Here is a 16,515-nt window from a genome sequence, read left to right on the forward strand (position 1 = left end):
TAACTTGTATAGCAAATGGCTGCCATAAGCAAAGCATTGGTTCTTATGGAGGTGAAGTTCTGATTTAATTTTCGGTACTTGTACGATTGCTGAGCCGTTGGTAATTTTTTATATGATACCCAATTTTGTTTTTGATTTTTTTATAAAATTTCAGCTTTGTAACTTTTGTACAATTCGAGTAAATAATTTTCTTATCTTTTGGAGCCGTTCATATGGCAAGCTATACAAACGTATAGGACTCCATTTGCACTGTGTATTTCCCTATGCTGTACTAAGCTTATGGCATATTATACGTACAATGCATAGGGTACATGATGCAAAATGTGGTTGATTTTTTGTTGAATTAGATGATTTTATGGAATAACAAGGATTTTACTGGATATATTCATAATAATTATGATCACTTTTATTGATGACGTAGCTCATAATGACGCCTTTGTTCCTTTTTTTACGTTTTATTGAAATTAACTTGGGTAGCGTTCATTTTTGCCGCCAAATCAGATTTTCTTGTAAATTTTCTCAAAATTGGTTTCGGTTACGAATTTTCGTTTAGGAAATTTAGTGATTGATCAATTCAATAGATAATTAAGAATATCATCCATTTTGTTTGGAAGACAAGGCCCACGCCTTGATTTTTGAAAGAATTTTTGTATATTTTTGTAATGAGTTTTTTTAAGGAAAGGGCAAATTTTCTGTATTATAATTGCAATCAACACTAGATGCTTCTTAAAAATTTTTACTATTAGCTAAATGCGGCATATTTAAGTAATTTAGGGGTATAAAATATAAATGATACCCTTGTATCAACTTTTGGCATTCTTTGATACATAATAAGAATGGTAAGTGGGTAGCATTTTCTAACGGTTTTTAATGAAAATTTAGCCAAAGTGTTATTTAGCATTACAACATTTTTTTGTATTGGTTTGAAATGTATATTGTTGGATATTACCAAATTAAACAAATTTTATACAATGCAAGCTTTTCTCAGAATTAAAAACTTCGTCAGGGAGTTTTTTCTATAAAGATGTCAAAATAATATTTCTTTTAATATGATTATTACAACTGATGTGTGGCATTATTCTGGCGGATATAGGAAAAACAAAATCTTTCCGAATTTCAAAACATTCAGTTAGTAACATTAACGCATCATGAGGAAAATTGTTCTTGATGCTGTTCTATAGTTTAATTACGCAACCGTTTCTTTTGTCTAAAGTAGATACTTTCTTTTTGTTTTGTTTCGGTATTTGTATTATTTGATTGCTCTTTGAAAATATTAGTTCTTTGTCAATTTCAATATTTGTTTGATTTTCCGATAAAGCCCTGTTATTTCAATATCTCTTTTGATATTATGCCTTTAGAGATAATTAAAGTTTCTAAAATGTACTTCGAGTGATTTTTATAATTAATGTCACCTATATTTTGTTCTTTTGGTAAATATTATATTAGGTATAGGAATTTCTAAATTATATCTGTATAATATATACACTCTTCAGATTGTTGGAGCTGTGAGTAAGCTAGCTAGAATAAATAGCGTTCATTCTACATATTTTTATATTATTTTTTGCGGATTTTAATTAAATTTGATATACTAGCATACTTACATTTTTTGTTGTAATGCTGCAAGTAATCATTAACCAGTTCTCTATTTATTTTTCAACAGTTTTTTGAACAAAGTTAAGTCATTTTTGTTCATAAAATTTCATTTGTCTAATACTGATCCCATATTTACAAAATGGTCACCTATTGCTAGGAGCTTAAGCCATTGTTTTTATTATTGAGGGAAAGTGATTAATTATCTTTATCAATTATTATTTCCAAAACTTAATTTTTCAATGTTGTATCTTATATTCTTCTAATTACTTCATTTCTTACTCTATCTTCTTCATTCAAGGTTTCAGGTAGTTAGTTGTTGCCTGATGTGGCATCAATTTTTTCATGCAGCATTTTCTACTACACTGAATTTCAGTTTGTAAAAGTTAAAGAATTGTCCCTTACTATTCTCATCATTTTTTTTCCATTACTCTTTGTTTGAAACTTGGGATCTATGTCTGATGTCTGATCACCATTGTTTCAAGATCATAAATGTAATTAATTCTGGGAAGATACAAGACTCATACATTGTTCGTTTTAAATTTTTTTAGACTAGGATTTTTCGAGACTAAAAGCATATGCGTTGAAGCTCATATCTGTTTAGCAAACAGATGGTAATTTAGAAAATGCCATTAATAGCATTATTTCCTCATCCGAAATTTTAAAGAAAACTTCCAGAGCCAATCTAGCAGAAATATTGTCTGCATCATTCTATAATGATCCGTGGTTAGATCCTAGCAATTTTTATATAGTTTTCTGGATGGGTCCTGGGTGGCATAGAACCCCAGTGTTTCCAAACCTTTAGGACCATGCACATAATGATAGTGTTAGGTATAGGTATCCTTAGTTAGGGTGGGGTTTTTGTTGTTTAATTTCAATATTTATAAAAATAATTAAACCAATTTTAATAGTTTCTTTTGATATATGCTTTTATGCTTCTACTGTAGTTGGTAAGTGATATAAGTTACAAACATTTAGTCACAGTTTGTTTGATTTAAATTTGTGAGTACCAAATATATTGTCTATTCAAAATGTTTTGATATGGTTTAAATATTTTATTATGTAATTGTTTATCTTTTACATTACCAATGCATTTTTCTTATGATTGTTTCTTGATAAATTTTCTATGCCTTCCTGGAAATGGTTTTAGTCATCAGCTATTAAGGAGCTTATTTTCTTTGAAAGCAATATCCCTCATGAATTTGTTTAACTGTTTATTTGTTGTGAATAACACCTGTTTTCCAAGAATTAATTTTTAATAATGAATAATAGTTTCACATTTTATGGTTTTAATCTTCTACAGAAATCTAGTGATTTGCATACCAAATGAGGATAATAGCCAGTTTATTACCTTTTCTTATTATTCAACATTTGTACCTATCTGTAGATTTCTCAGAAATTTTGACAATTTTTTATAAAAAACATTTGAGTTAAGTAAGTACTTATCCTGAAATAGTGAATTAATACAAATAAAATAAACACTAGGCCTATAAACAGGTTTCTATGCCTAAGGAATGGCTACCTGACAGTGATTTCTTTGTGATTTTCCATTTTAATAGATGATAAACTGAAGTGCAAAATCAAAACCATTTTCAAGATGCATTAACCTTTTAAATACCTAGATTGCTAATTGTTTTTTAATCTTTAGTTTAAAGTGGAGTTTGTTGATATATATTTGATAGGAGGTAATTGATTTTATATTTTCCATAGTTTGGTACATGGTATCCAATGTTTTTTAGTGTGAATTTTTTTGCTTTTAATCTTCTTTTTGAATAGATATTTGGTTATGTTCTAATAGGCTGAAAATTGTAATTTTTTGTGAACCATCAGTTGTTGAAAGTGTTCAAGATGCTCATTACCATTAGCAAATGTTGCCATCCTTTTGTTTTTTTATTTTTATTATTGATTTTCTTTCTAGTTAAATACATTCAACCATTAAGGCTTTTTATCCTGATTTTTTGTTTACTGATCATTGTAGAGTACTTAGTTTAAATACCTTTACATTATCATTGCCTGTGTTTTAGATATGGCAAGTTAACATAATAGTTGTGCTTTAACAGAAACCTGTGAATAACAATTTTAGGCAAGATCTTTATTGTAACAGATGTAATTATTTAGTGTAACATTGTATAATGGTGCAAACTACCTGCTGGATCAAGGTGGTTTGCTTTGTTGTCTATCTTGTTCATCCTACCTCCATCACTATTTATCTAGTCATTTTTTAATTTTTTACATTATGTTCTACTTTTTCTTGTATTTAATGAAAATGAACCACAACTTCAATTGAAAATAAGTTATATTTGATTATCATCTAGGAAATCACTATTAAAATACAAATTAAACAATTTTGGGAAAGTGAAATTTAAATATAGAAATAGTACTAGAAAATAATTTCAGAATCATACTTGTTCTTAGTGTTTTTCTTCCTCTAATGTTTAGGAATTACTTGACTTTTTTTATCTTATTGTCAGTGCATCTCTAAATGTGGCCCATTCATCTTATACTTTTCACTCCAATACATCTTGTAATTTTGGTGTCAGTATGCCATATGGTTCATTAATTACTTTTAACCAAAAACACAATTTCTTTCTTCTCGTCATAAATTATTCTCAGGCTCCAAAATATCTAGTTCTGTTCCTATGACTTGTTTTCAAGATATGGTTTTGCTGACAAAATTTCTGTTGGTTTCCATCACATTTTTGTACCAATTTGAGATTATAATTGAACTTAGTGCTGACCTCTTCTTTGTCTTATTTCGTCTTGATTTTCTCCCTTTTCACTTGAAAACATTTTCCCCAGTCCTTGCTTTCGTTTATAGTTAAAATCTTCTTGATTCTTCTGGTATACTTTGTTGACTGAACAAAATTTAGTAAAATTGGTAATTATTTTGGTGCTGTGTTTGGAATTGGCTGTAACTTATAGGAACAGTTATTCACATGTAGTGAACTCTTGCTAATGTTTTATCGTTGATGGAGAGACAATGGTATATACTGGGATTTTTGCCAATGATAATTGTTTCTATTTTATCAATATAAAGCTCTTGTCATGTTAGTGTAGAATTTTGTGACCTGAAAATATATCGATCATACTGTTACCATGGCTATTTCTATAAGAACTTCGCAATCAGAATCTCAATATTTTTATCATGTTTTTATTTTGTCTTTTTTTCTTCCACTGTTTTGTTATCAATCTTCAATAATGCTGATGATACTTCCGTATTTTTCATGTTTCATTCATCCTATTTATTCCACTATAACCTAAAATTACTCCAAATTTGTTGTAAAAGTGAATTATCTCCTATTGAATTTGAATATTTAAATAATGAGTATTTTGAAAATTAATGTGTAGACAAAAAATACAGATATTCACTTTTCATCCTCCCTAATAATAAATTCCTTTGTAGAAATTTTTAATAGTTTTGTATTTTTTTTTTGGTTTAATAAATAAACTTTGTTATTGTAGTTCTATTCTTCACTATATTCTTATGTAAGTCTGTCATTGGATAATCTAATTTGCTTATTCTGTTTTTTGTGTATGAAAATCTCATTGGTAATATTTTTAGTGTTTTTGAAACATCTTTTATTTTTAAATTTAAAGTATACTTTAATTTCATGTAGTAATTTCAGTCTCACATTTTTCTTTAAAAATCCCTAAGATCTTATTCTTTAGTAGTTTCACTTCCCTGACTAAACAAGTAACACTATCTAAGAAATTATAGTGCAAATAATGAAGTTGACTCACTTTTACAATAAAAGTTATAATGATGTGGGATCTCATTAGCAAAAATATATTTTTTCAAAATATGTTACAGTATTGAGTTTCTGAATAGTATTTTTTCTACTTCTTTCTGTAGATTTTTTCACAAAATTAAAACCTGTTTGTCTCCAGTTTATTCAAGTGTTGATTGTTGCTAGAGATAAATCATTGTTATACTAGATTGTGTTAGTTTTAGGATAGATTATACAGTGCCATGTTAATCTAAAAATATGTCAGGGGAATAAAAATTTCAAAGATTACAGCATACTAATCATATTATGTTCAAAGACATTCACATTTCAAAATAGCAAAATCTGTATCTCTATTCGATATGAGGGCACACTATATTCTTTTAAGCATTAAACTGTGATGAGGGTCTATGTTCCAGATCAGGCAGTTTTCATTGCACATGGCATAGTCCATGAGGTCTTTTGTGATGTATGTTGATGTTTAATGCATTGTTATGTGCATCTTTTCCAAAAGTGCTATAACTATTCTGCAGTATATCTGCATATTTCCTATTGTAAACGTATGTAAGTTTTCCGTAATCTGTCTTTTTGTTCTTTTGTGTTTTTTTTTTTTAATGATACCACATGACTATTAGCCGAGTTAATATTAGTAATACTTATTCTTTTCGTTCTGGAAAAATTTCTTCTATTATGTATTTTATTTTAACATTCTTTACAAACCTATAATTTATTGTATTTTTACACACATCTTAATTATCAAATTCTGCAAATTGAATATATCTACCCCATAATTGAATTCATCATTATATATTAAAGGGCACAGTGTCGATTCACCCTCTATATTCGCCCTTACCCTACAGTCACAACGAATGTTGTGTACGCGCCCCTACAGCTATTTGTAGTTTTTCATATTTTTTATCCTGAGTACTTTAAGCTTTTCCGCAGGCATTATAGCATGTTGCGAGTGATGTTGCTCTAATATTTGCTTTAAATCATAGTTACTTTTTTCTTTTACCCATTTCCGTCGGGAAAATCGAAATAAATTTTCGTTTGTTTTAATTAACAAAATAATAATTACAGTTGCAGAATCATTCAAACATACCTCGCTAGAAGAGAAAACCAACTTGTAATAAATAACATCAGAGTGGATGTTTGTTTCTAAACCTTGAAATATTTAAAATATCATTATGAAATTAAAGTGCTGGATTCTGTTGTAAGGATAAGTACTTTTTTATTTGGTTTACAACAATTATTTGGTTTCTTTGTTGATTTCGGAAGATGTTGCTCTTGTTTTTTTTAAGAATTCCTCTCTTGTTTCTCAAGTTTTCTTCAGTTTTATGTGTGTAATATATCCGTCATTTGCTATTATTCACTAGTTTATCTGTGAAATCTGGAATATAAAGTAGTAATAATAAATGTTTTTGTTTAATTTGATGACATTCTGGCTTTTTGTAATAAGTCATTTAATATTGGCTTCGTTATTATTGATTAATGTTATTCGCCCTTATTGTTCTAATCTTCACTATGTGGTTTGTTACTTTATGTTCATTTAGAGAATATCTATTTGAGTGTACTGTCTTTGCTGCTACATATTATTAACTTGCTAAATATTTCCAATATTACCAATTCAAATGTTTGTCAAACCTGTATTTTAATTTTCCTTTAGTTTTGATGTTCCTTGTAACTAGAACATTATTAATCAGCTTTCATTCATATTTAGCTACTAGTGTGTACATAAATTTCAGCTTGCAGAGAGCTCTAGTTTACCATTTCTATTTAAATGTTGCCCTTCTTCAAATCCTATCTAATGATTTTTCCCTTTTCATATTTACCGTTATGATCGTTTCATATTATGCCATGTATCTGGAAAGTTTTCAACTGATAAGTAAGTATTGTTTCCTATTTGTTTTTTTTTTTCCTTCAGATAATTTGAATAATTCACTGGATTAAAGGAAAACATATTTTTTTAAATAAAAAGCAATTCGAGATCTTGTTAACATGGCGGGATTTCATCTTAAAAGGGTATTATGTTTTTAAGTTAATATGACAAATCCGGCATTAGTACACTGCCATCGCAGAATAGTTAATGAAGCAAATTTTAATTAAAAAAAGAGCGAGAGGGAGAGAAACACAATTTGTGCAAACCCTCCCTTCCTCTCGTCCTCCGCAAGAGTTGGTTCTGGGAGGTTTTCGATTCGGCTTCTTATTGACCGGCAACCGCCGCAGCAGCTTTTGGAAGGAAGAAGGGTGAGGAGACGCGGGTTGAAATTCTCACAATCTCCGCTGCGTGTGAGGGCGTCCTCGTCGCATCCATGTATTGGCGTCCCTCTGCCTCTGCTCAGACTCTCGCTTCGCTTGCCTGTGTTGCCAGATTGTGTCGAACGGCTGTCGCGTGCACATGTACCAATAATTTTTAAAATTCGATCGTCGTCGTTGTTTCAGTTGTTATCTCTTTTTGTCACGGCGATGTCGAATAAGAATTAGTGTAGTGTTGTTTTTAGTTGTGCATCCTCATGGTTTTTGTTTGTGAGGTATAGTGCGCGGGCAACTTTAAGAATAGCCCCTCCTATAGTTCAATCATGTCCGACCACCGTTCTTGGGGTGGACGGGAAGAGGGTATGTGGTGGCCGGGATCTGTCGCCGCCGATCAACAAAATTTACAACAGCAACAATTTTTCCAACAACAACAGCAGCAGCAGCAACAACAACAACAGCAAGTAGAAGATGAATCTAATACGCAAACATTTAACTATAAAATGGCAAACAATTTTCAAAATCCCGCTACTACTGTGTCTAACGTGACGTCTACGTCCCCCATTGGTGCTGCCGGTATTCGCGGCTACGATTATAGTATGACAGGTGGAAATCCCACTTTGTCTGCACCTGCACAAGGAACACAATGGTGGTATCCTTCGTCTACCATGGAAAATATGCACAACACATTACAAAATTTGCAGAATAGTATACACGGAATGCAGCAACAAATGCCACCTGTACAAAATCCCTCATCCCCGGTAAGGAGAGATTTTAGGCCAGGCTTTAAAGTATGTTTTATATAACTTTATCTCTGATTTTACTGATTTGTTCCGATATACATTTGTACATACAGAAATTTGGTTGAAGTATAAGCTGCTGCGGGGAACCCTGTCTAATATCCAATAAATGTGTAATTAAGTAACATTAATCTGACAAAAATATGTAGTAACAAATTTTTATTTATTAGTTGAGCCATCAGTTTACAGTATGAAAGAGGTCTCTGTATGGCATGAAAGATATTTTAAAATGAATCTGCATAGTATACAAAATTTTTATTTTTAATGGTTATAGTTGCATTAAAATTAATGAGAATTTTTATTAACGTATAATTACTGTAACATGAGCTGCTGTTTTACCCCGAAAAGTTGTTTTCCGCAATTTTTCATACTGAATTTGTTCACTGTTTCTATCTTATACTTACAGGTTTAATATGTTTGCGTGTTACGTTTTGATAATAATACTGGACAATATTTTCATTTTATTTACATAGGTTAACACTTTCTCTCGATATTGAATTTCATGTGTCGTTCAGCTGTTCTAAACATTTCGTTTCGGGTGCAGTCACTCCAATATTTCAAATTTTTCTACTGAGATTGACTGCGTGAATATTTTCTTCCTTCCAAAATTTGTATTTAAATTTTTTTACAGTATTTTGTATTTTTGTTCATTTATCAAAAAACCCACTTCATTGCCCTTACAATGGGATTATTCGTCATCTGTTTCGTTAGTTAAAATCTTCACCGAATATTGCAGCTAATATACCATCGCTTGACTGAAATTTTTACTGTGGGTATTAAAGGGGTACTCATTCTTTTTTGCATTCTCCGTAGTATTTTTATTTTCTCGGGTTTCTTTTGTTTCTGTATATACATGTAGGTTCATGTATTTGTAGACAGTGTTCGTGTTTTTATCCAATAGAATAATAACCTTTTCCGTATGTAAAAATATTATATTTGGATTATGGTCATAAGTACACTTTGTAAATTATTTTCTTTAAAATCGACAATTAACTTTTAAGATCTTTGATATTCATATATTTCTGTTCGTAGTTTTAATTCTAAATCTATTCTTCCAACTTCTGCAGTTGTTCCCATTTTTTTAAATAACCTTTTCATGCAATTTCGTTCAATTCAAATCATCTGTAGGTTGCTACGTTTTCCTCTCTTCTATTCTACTCACAAAATCCCGACTTAAATATCTAAATTTTATCATTGTCTTGCTTTGTTTTTCCCACGAATTACCGATCTTTTTCAAATAAATTTCTTCTGTATGACAAAAAATAAATACATTTTGTCCTGTCAAGATTATCTACCGCTTCTAGGAACTGGTCTATAATGGTTAATCCTTCTACCGTCTCTCGGGCTGGTTAGGTCCACTACCTGCACGTTATTTTATACAAAATGCCCCTGGGCTGACAACCCATGCCGTTTCATTTTAAATTGCTATCCGATCTCTCGAGAGAGTTTAATACGTAAATAATTGAAGAATTACAGTACTAATTATTCCAAATGACCGATTTGACAAGATGAAAGGGTAAAGTTAACTATTTATAGAAGTATATTCACTTACACTCGGACTGAATATAATTTTTTTATTAACTAATTATTGTATTCCCATTTAAACATAATGCATCTCTTATATTATGTCTCTTCTTTTTTATATTGAGTTAGACTACATGATTTCTGCCGAATTCGGGTAAATTATTGTTGTATATCGAAAAAGTTTTCATTTAGTAATTTTCGGCGGCTGTATATCATGGTTTAAAAAACCTATGGGTAAACACTTCTGGTGTAATTGGTATATTTATAAAATTACTACATTAATGAAAATATTCAAAGTGATTACAATTTTCATCAGAACGTTTTCTCAGTACATCCATCCATTATCAGTGAAAACTTTGCAAATGCTTAAGTTTTCACTGATGATGGTCTGATAAAAATTGTAATCCTTTAGGATATTTTCATTATTGTAGTAATTTTATAAATATACCATTAAATTTCTTTAATTGTAAGTTTTTCATTTAGTATTTTTGTCTAGTTTTCCTTCAATGACGAAATCATTGTCTTTTTATCTATTTTTAAATTGTTAGTCTCCTCTTCATTACATCTGTCGTACATCATGTTCCTCGGGTCTCTTCAAGGAGAATTCTATCCACATATTCAATGCTCACTGAGTAGTGTTATTCGTACACATTAATTTATCACTGTGCTTATGTATTGATAAAATAAGATCTAGTCTCCATTCCTCGAGTATTTTCTCATTATCACAGATAGCACAGCAACTCAAAAGGCATCGTAATTTTGACTACCTAATTCATGTTACCAGTGGATCTTCTCTAGAGGCTTTGCTGCTTCTTAGCCTCATGGATTGCTTCGTCTCTTAATTTTACCAAATTCTCCCAATATTTGAAGCACTGTCGAAGACAAACAAAAATGCGATTTTAACTGTTTAATTTTGCATTCATTCAGAGAAATGTACAATTATTATTAGTGCAAAAATAGAAGAAAATTACCAGTTCTTTTGTTTGTAAATTGTAGTGGTATTTACTGATAAAATATTAACACTCAAAATTTTTCTTAATGAGTAAATGAAAACATTACCTTCAGTGTAATCAAGAATTAGCTCCATACTCATAATCACTGTCGTTGGTAACCTCATTTGGATTATAAATGATGGCTGGGTTTATTATAAATAAAAATTGCTTTGATACCATTTTCACCCATCCACCTACTTCTATTAACTTTCACATTTACGCACACTTTTTTACCAAATTGCAGGAGTAGCACTATTCAATGCTTCTTGACATGTTTCCAAAACTGCTAGGTCACTTTGACCGTTACGTCCAATATAATTATTGTAGTAAGTTTAGCATATTCCCCAAATTGTTCAGTGCGATTGAATTCACAATGGTAATAGGGCCGTCTTCGCACATTATGTCCAAAACTATGTATAATCTTACATAGAAGTAAGAACTTCTTGTTTATAATGGTATATTATTTTGTATTGTCAAATAATATACCATTATATACAAGAAGTTCTACTTCTATGTAAGTTTGTTTTAAACTATGGTAGCCAACAGCCAACCACTGGAATTTTCCCCTTTTACTTATGTATAATCTCATCTTCTATAAATATTTTTGGTTTTTCATTCCTTTTAGCTACTGCAGTAATTCCGGCTTGAAAGAATTCTGAGGCAATGAAATATTTTCATTCGTTAACCATTCTTGTATTTTCTGTACTCTCCAGGAATTTGTTGGTTGCTTATTTAAAATTTCCGAATTTTTGGTAGCGGATGGTTCATGTAGGTAAACTGAAGCAGTTTTTCTTTCAACCGTTTCACAAACATCTTATTCATGATAATCAGCTGATTTTGACGGATTTTATACGCACGCCCTACCAAATTCGATTTATTTCAGTAAAAATCCGTTTCGTCTAAATAAATAAATGAAGCATGTTCCTTTTTAAAATCATTATAGTTTCTTTAAAACTCGATTCTTTTGTGAACCACAAAACGACTCTTTCACACAAGGCTTTTCTATTGCCTTCCATTTTGAATCTCTGGTAACTACATGATCTATATCATTCTAGTTTGGACAAAAAAAGTAAACCTGAATACACGCTTCAACAAAAAAATTCACTAACTGAACTAGTTTTATCAGAAGAATTCTTCCTGACCCGCATGGATGGGTTAAATTGATAAAACCAAAAATTGAAGCTAACTAGCTAACTTACATCACATTACATCAAAAATAAATTATGGTTTCTTGTCTAGACTAAAATCATTAATTCCGATTTGTTATGGTCCTATTTATGGTAGCAGTGATTGACATTTTATTATGTGCTTTAAAGTTTTATGGCTTAGGTTGATTTTTCAATAAAGTTGCTACAACCTTACACTTTTACTCTTTATGGATATTTTCATTTATTTTCAAGACTAGCTATTTTGACCATTAATCAGGGGTTGTTTTTCGTATAGGTTTTTAATGGAGTTTAAAAGAATAGTATATTTCTAGTTTTGTATGTGAAGTTTTTTAAATTATTATAAGTTCGTTTTAGGATATGCCAATACGCTGTTTGCTGTTGCTGTTTTAGTTTTGACATTTAATTTTTTTTTTTTTTTTTTTTTTTTTTTTTTTTTTTTTTTTTTTTTTTTTTTTTTTTTTTTTTTTTTTTTTTTAATTTTTATATTTAGCATTTGCCGTTCCATAGCGTTGTGTACTTTCTTTATTCTGTTATAATTTACATTGTTATAATTTATACTAGGATATAATAAGCAAGCCTTCTTCTGCTTTTTATTTCTGTAGCTGATTTTGTTTATGTTAATTAGTTGTACCAAGTATAGTTCTGTTGTCCTCATTGATCCATTCCATTATCCCTTGCCCTATTTTACCAGTTATATGATCTTATGTCTATCTGTTATGTTATCGTATTGTTTTACTTTACAGTTCATTTTAAGTCCTACACTTTAGTGTGGCTTTGTTTAAAGTCACAGGGATTTAATCGTCCAGTGCTTTACTATAAAAAGATTTCTTCTCGAAGACGAAAAATACTTCAAAAAGGGGCATATTTCGAATTATCGTCGACTTTTTTGTCCTACATTATCAAAAAATATGTAAATTACGTCAGTACTTTATTATTTCTAAACAGGACACAAATTAAGGATTTTAAAATTTTTTATGGTGATTTAAAATTTTTATTACATTGTAGTAGTTACTTTTTACAGTACATAAAAACTTTTATTAAAGTTGTAAAACAAGTAATAAAAAAATTGGAATATTGGATAAAATTATGTATAGTTATTCGTCTGAATCTTAAGGGCTGAAACAGAAGGATATAGTGGGTATTTGCTTCATCAATAAGACATGTAAATTCGAATCTTATAAAAATAACTTCCTATCTATAGCGCAAGATGACGAAAGAAGTAGATAGTCCATAAGTCATGAGGTAAATTTTAGTGGCATATTTATACTCTCAGTATTCATGATCATTGTTATTTTTTAAATTAAAGAATTATTCGACACTAAGTTTATTTAGTCTAGTAAGAAAAGTGCTAGGAATTTTTATGTTATTCTGACAATGATCTGTCAACATTTTCCCACCATCATCACGGTGCTACAGCCCTTGAAAGGGCCTCGACTTTATCAAAAGCTTTCTTCGCTATTCTGCTCTGCCCCTTGTTTGGATTTTCCAGTTAGCAACACCGATCTTCTCAGCAACCTGTGTTGTTACCCCATCTATCCACCCCAGCTTTGGTCTGTCTCGTCCTGTTTCCACCGGATTCGTTGTTAAATCCTTTTTATCTCTTCGATTTCGGGCTAAATCAATAATTTATAAAGAAAATGTAAGACCAATGATGACATATGCCTCAGAAACAAGACCCGACACAGACACAACGCAGAACACGGCTACTGGAAACGGCAGAGATGAGAGTACTAAGAAGAATTACAGGGAATACGCTGAGAAATCGAAAGAGAAGTGAAGACATTAGAGGAAAATGTAACGTAGAGTGTATAAATGAATGGACACAAAATAAAAAAAAGAATGGAATAACCACATAAGCAGAATGGAGGAGACCCGTGTCTCAAAATAGCAAGAGATAAGTCACCAATCGGCAGAAGAAGCATCGGATGACCGCGCAAAAGGTGGAGTGACAACCTTCGTGATATTCTCCTAGGAACGCTTCGGTATAAGGCTTCAATCTACCATGCAAAATGTTTGACAATATCTTGTATGCTGTATTCAGGAGAGTTATTCCGCGGTAATTATTGCATTCTAGTTGTTTCCCCTTTTTGTGTAACGGGCATATTAAGCCTTAAGCTGCATTCCTTGGGCATTTGCTCGAACCAAATTTTACAAACAATTTTTTTTTAACAATTTACAAACTATTTTTTTTTTTTTTTCAAAATTTTCACAAACTCAATGAATAAAGAATACCAAACGTGAAGAATAATCAGGCTGTAGTAGTATATTGCTTACATGAATCTGATATGTATCTTCTAATTTTCTTTCCAGTCAACAAATTATAATGGCTCAGATTTTCGTTCTTCTGTTATTATTTTATAGTCTGACTGATTTATTTTTCTGATCGCCACCGCAAGTTTTATGCCAATCTAGTTTGGGTAATCTTAACAGTCGTATAATCGTATGTGTTAAGCTTGTATATACAATTAATGTTTCTATTGCACATTTTCAATTTTTTATTTTTTTTTAAATACTGTATTGAATACTATTGCCTTATTACTCTGTTTTGTAACAATTTTTTTATTGTTCTTTACTGTTTGAAGTAAATTTTGCTGTGTTCAAAATAATATGTATTTTTTGATACTGAAGGTCCCAATGACTGTTAAAATGTTCCTAATAAGAAAATACTAGAGGATATTGATGTCAAGTGACATTAACGCAACAGGATACGTACATAAAACAAATAAGAGGGTAGATATAATTATTCAATTTGAATATATGCACTCTAGATAATATTTTTACTTCTAAAGCGATATAGGATTTAGGCACTAGGGTTATAAATGTATAAAAGTGTTGTCTTATTATGAAGTTGTTTCTTTCCTAAATATAAAATATTTCGGAAAGAATTTCAGATTCTATGTTTTTATAGTAATGCTTTTCTTGAATTGTTGAGTTTGTGGACACGTTTTTACTTTTTATGAAACATAAACGTGCCGATGACTTGTTATTTTCTTGATTTTATGCTTTCTGTAAAGGACGCTACCAAGTTCTATAACTCCTTAAATATTGTACATCTCCCATAGGTTGTACATAAATTAGTCTTTTGACTATGTAAAACTTTCTACACTGCTAGCTGAAATATCTTTTGAAAATCTTTCGGGTCTTTTAACACTTGTTAAGATCATTTTGTGTTCAAGGCGCGCAAATCCAAATCATATGCATCAAAACTAAAACCTTGTTGGATATGACACTCTAGGCGCTGTTGGATCCCAGCTTTACATTTTCAATAAACCACCAAACATTTTCCTTTCTACGTCAAAAATGCGCGTTTATTAAACCTTTTTCGGTGTTCGTTGAGCTTCATCGCCGTTTCACTCAGTTTCAACTTTCAGAATATGACCATGTAATGAGATTCAGCTGCATATTTTACAGACAACAGGCTGATTTGGTTACTTATTCATTATTTGCGTCTCTGCCTAACGTAATGAATAAAGCATCTCATCCTACACAGTCACAAGGATTTTTGAACACCTGGTTACTGAGTCCGTGGATCAGGTCAGTCATCAACAACTATTATGTTCCATGGTTAAAGTACTCGTCCTTACGGCAATTCCTTAGTTGCCAAGTTCATATCCATTCCATACGTCTTCACAAATATTCTGCATTAACTCATTTTAATGATAGATTTGCTGTATTTTTAGTAGGGAAATTCAACTAATGCATTGATCAAAACTGTTTTTTTTTTATTTTGTTAACAATGTGATCTTTTGTCCCTCTTTTCGTTGTCATTCATTTTCTATTATCTGGTGTACATATTTCTTCTATTTGTATTTTGTATATACATAGATCTGTAAGTAATACAACTCAGTCTATTCAGTATCGTTTAGTTTCACAGATTTCAAAAATTTCGTCTTCGAAATTCATAAGGTCTGAGAAAATAGTAACGCGAGACGAAGTACCAAACAAAAAAACATTTGATGCATTTTATAGTGTTTGTTTCGATTCAGAACCCTTTATTGATTTATATTCGATTATTTCTTTAGTGTGATACATTTTCTCGTTACGGATGCTCATCACTGTCTTTATAATCGTTTTAAAATTGCAATCTTAACAAATAAATTATGCTGTCAAAATTGCTTCAAACACAAAATATAGAGAGTAAAAAAGCATCTTTTTATCAACTTTTCAACTTAGTACATGAACTGCAAACGATTTATCCAAAACTTTGCACATTTCACTTTAACAAGCGTATGTACAGCAGATGCGGAATATTTTACTGGCAAACGAACATCTGTATTAGCTTAGTTGCCAGACATTTTATGATAGATAATTTACATAGAACATTTCCGTCTGTGAAAAATAAAAGTCGACAATTCTTTTGTGAATAGTCAACGAAAATCACATTGTTCCGTATTTTTGCAATTTGATACGCCTGAGAAATCTTTGAAAGTTTCAAGATTTGAGGTTAGTTTATTTTTAAAAG

The 16,515-nt window shown here is 30.6% G+C and overlaps 1 protein-coding gene across 3 annotated transcripts in view; it reads left to right on the top strand.

Moving 5' to 3' along the window:
* Positions 1 to 16,515, top strand: part of LOC140445900 (high mobility group protein DSP1-like) — a 36,617-nt gene continuing 20,102 nt past the window's right edge. Inside the window, exon 1 of one of the 3 annotated variants that reach the window (XM_072538320.1) lies at positions 1 to 51. In XM_072538320.1, coding sequence (XP_072394421.1) covers positions 16 to 51 — 36 coding nt within the window. In that variant the 5' untranslated portion in view covers positions 1 to 15. Of the gene's footprint in view, positions 52 to 7,697; positions 8,360 to 16,515 lie in introns of those variants that run through there. The other 2 variants (XM_072538318.1, XM_072538319.1) reach the window with 2 other exon arrangements.

Source organism: Diabrotica undecimpunctata, chromosome 7 (genome assembly GCF_040954645.1).
Source record: "Diabrotica undecimpunctata isolate CICGRU chromosome 7, icDiaUnde3, whole genome shotgun sequence".
Taxonomy (NCBI): Eukaryota; Metazoa; Arthropoda; class Insecta; order Coleoptera; family Chrysomelidae; genus Diabrotica; species Diabrotica undecimpunctata.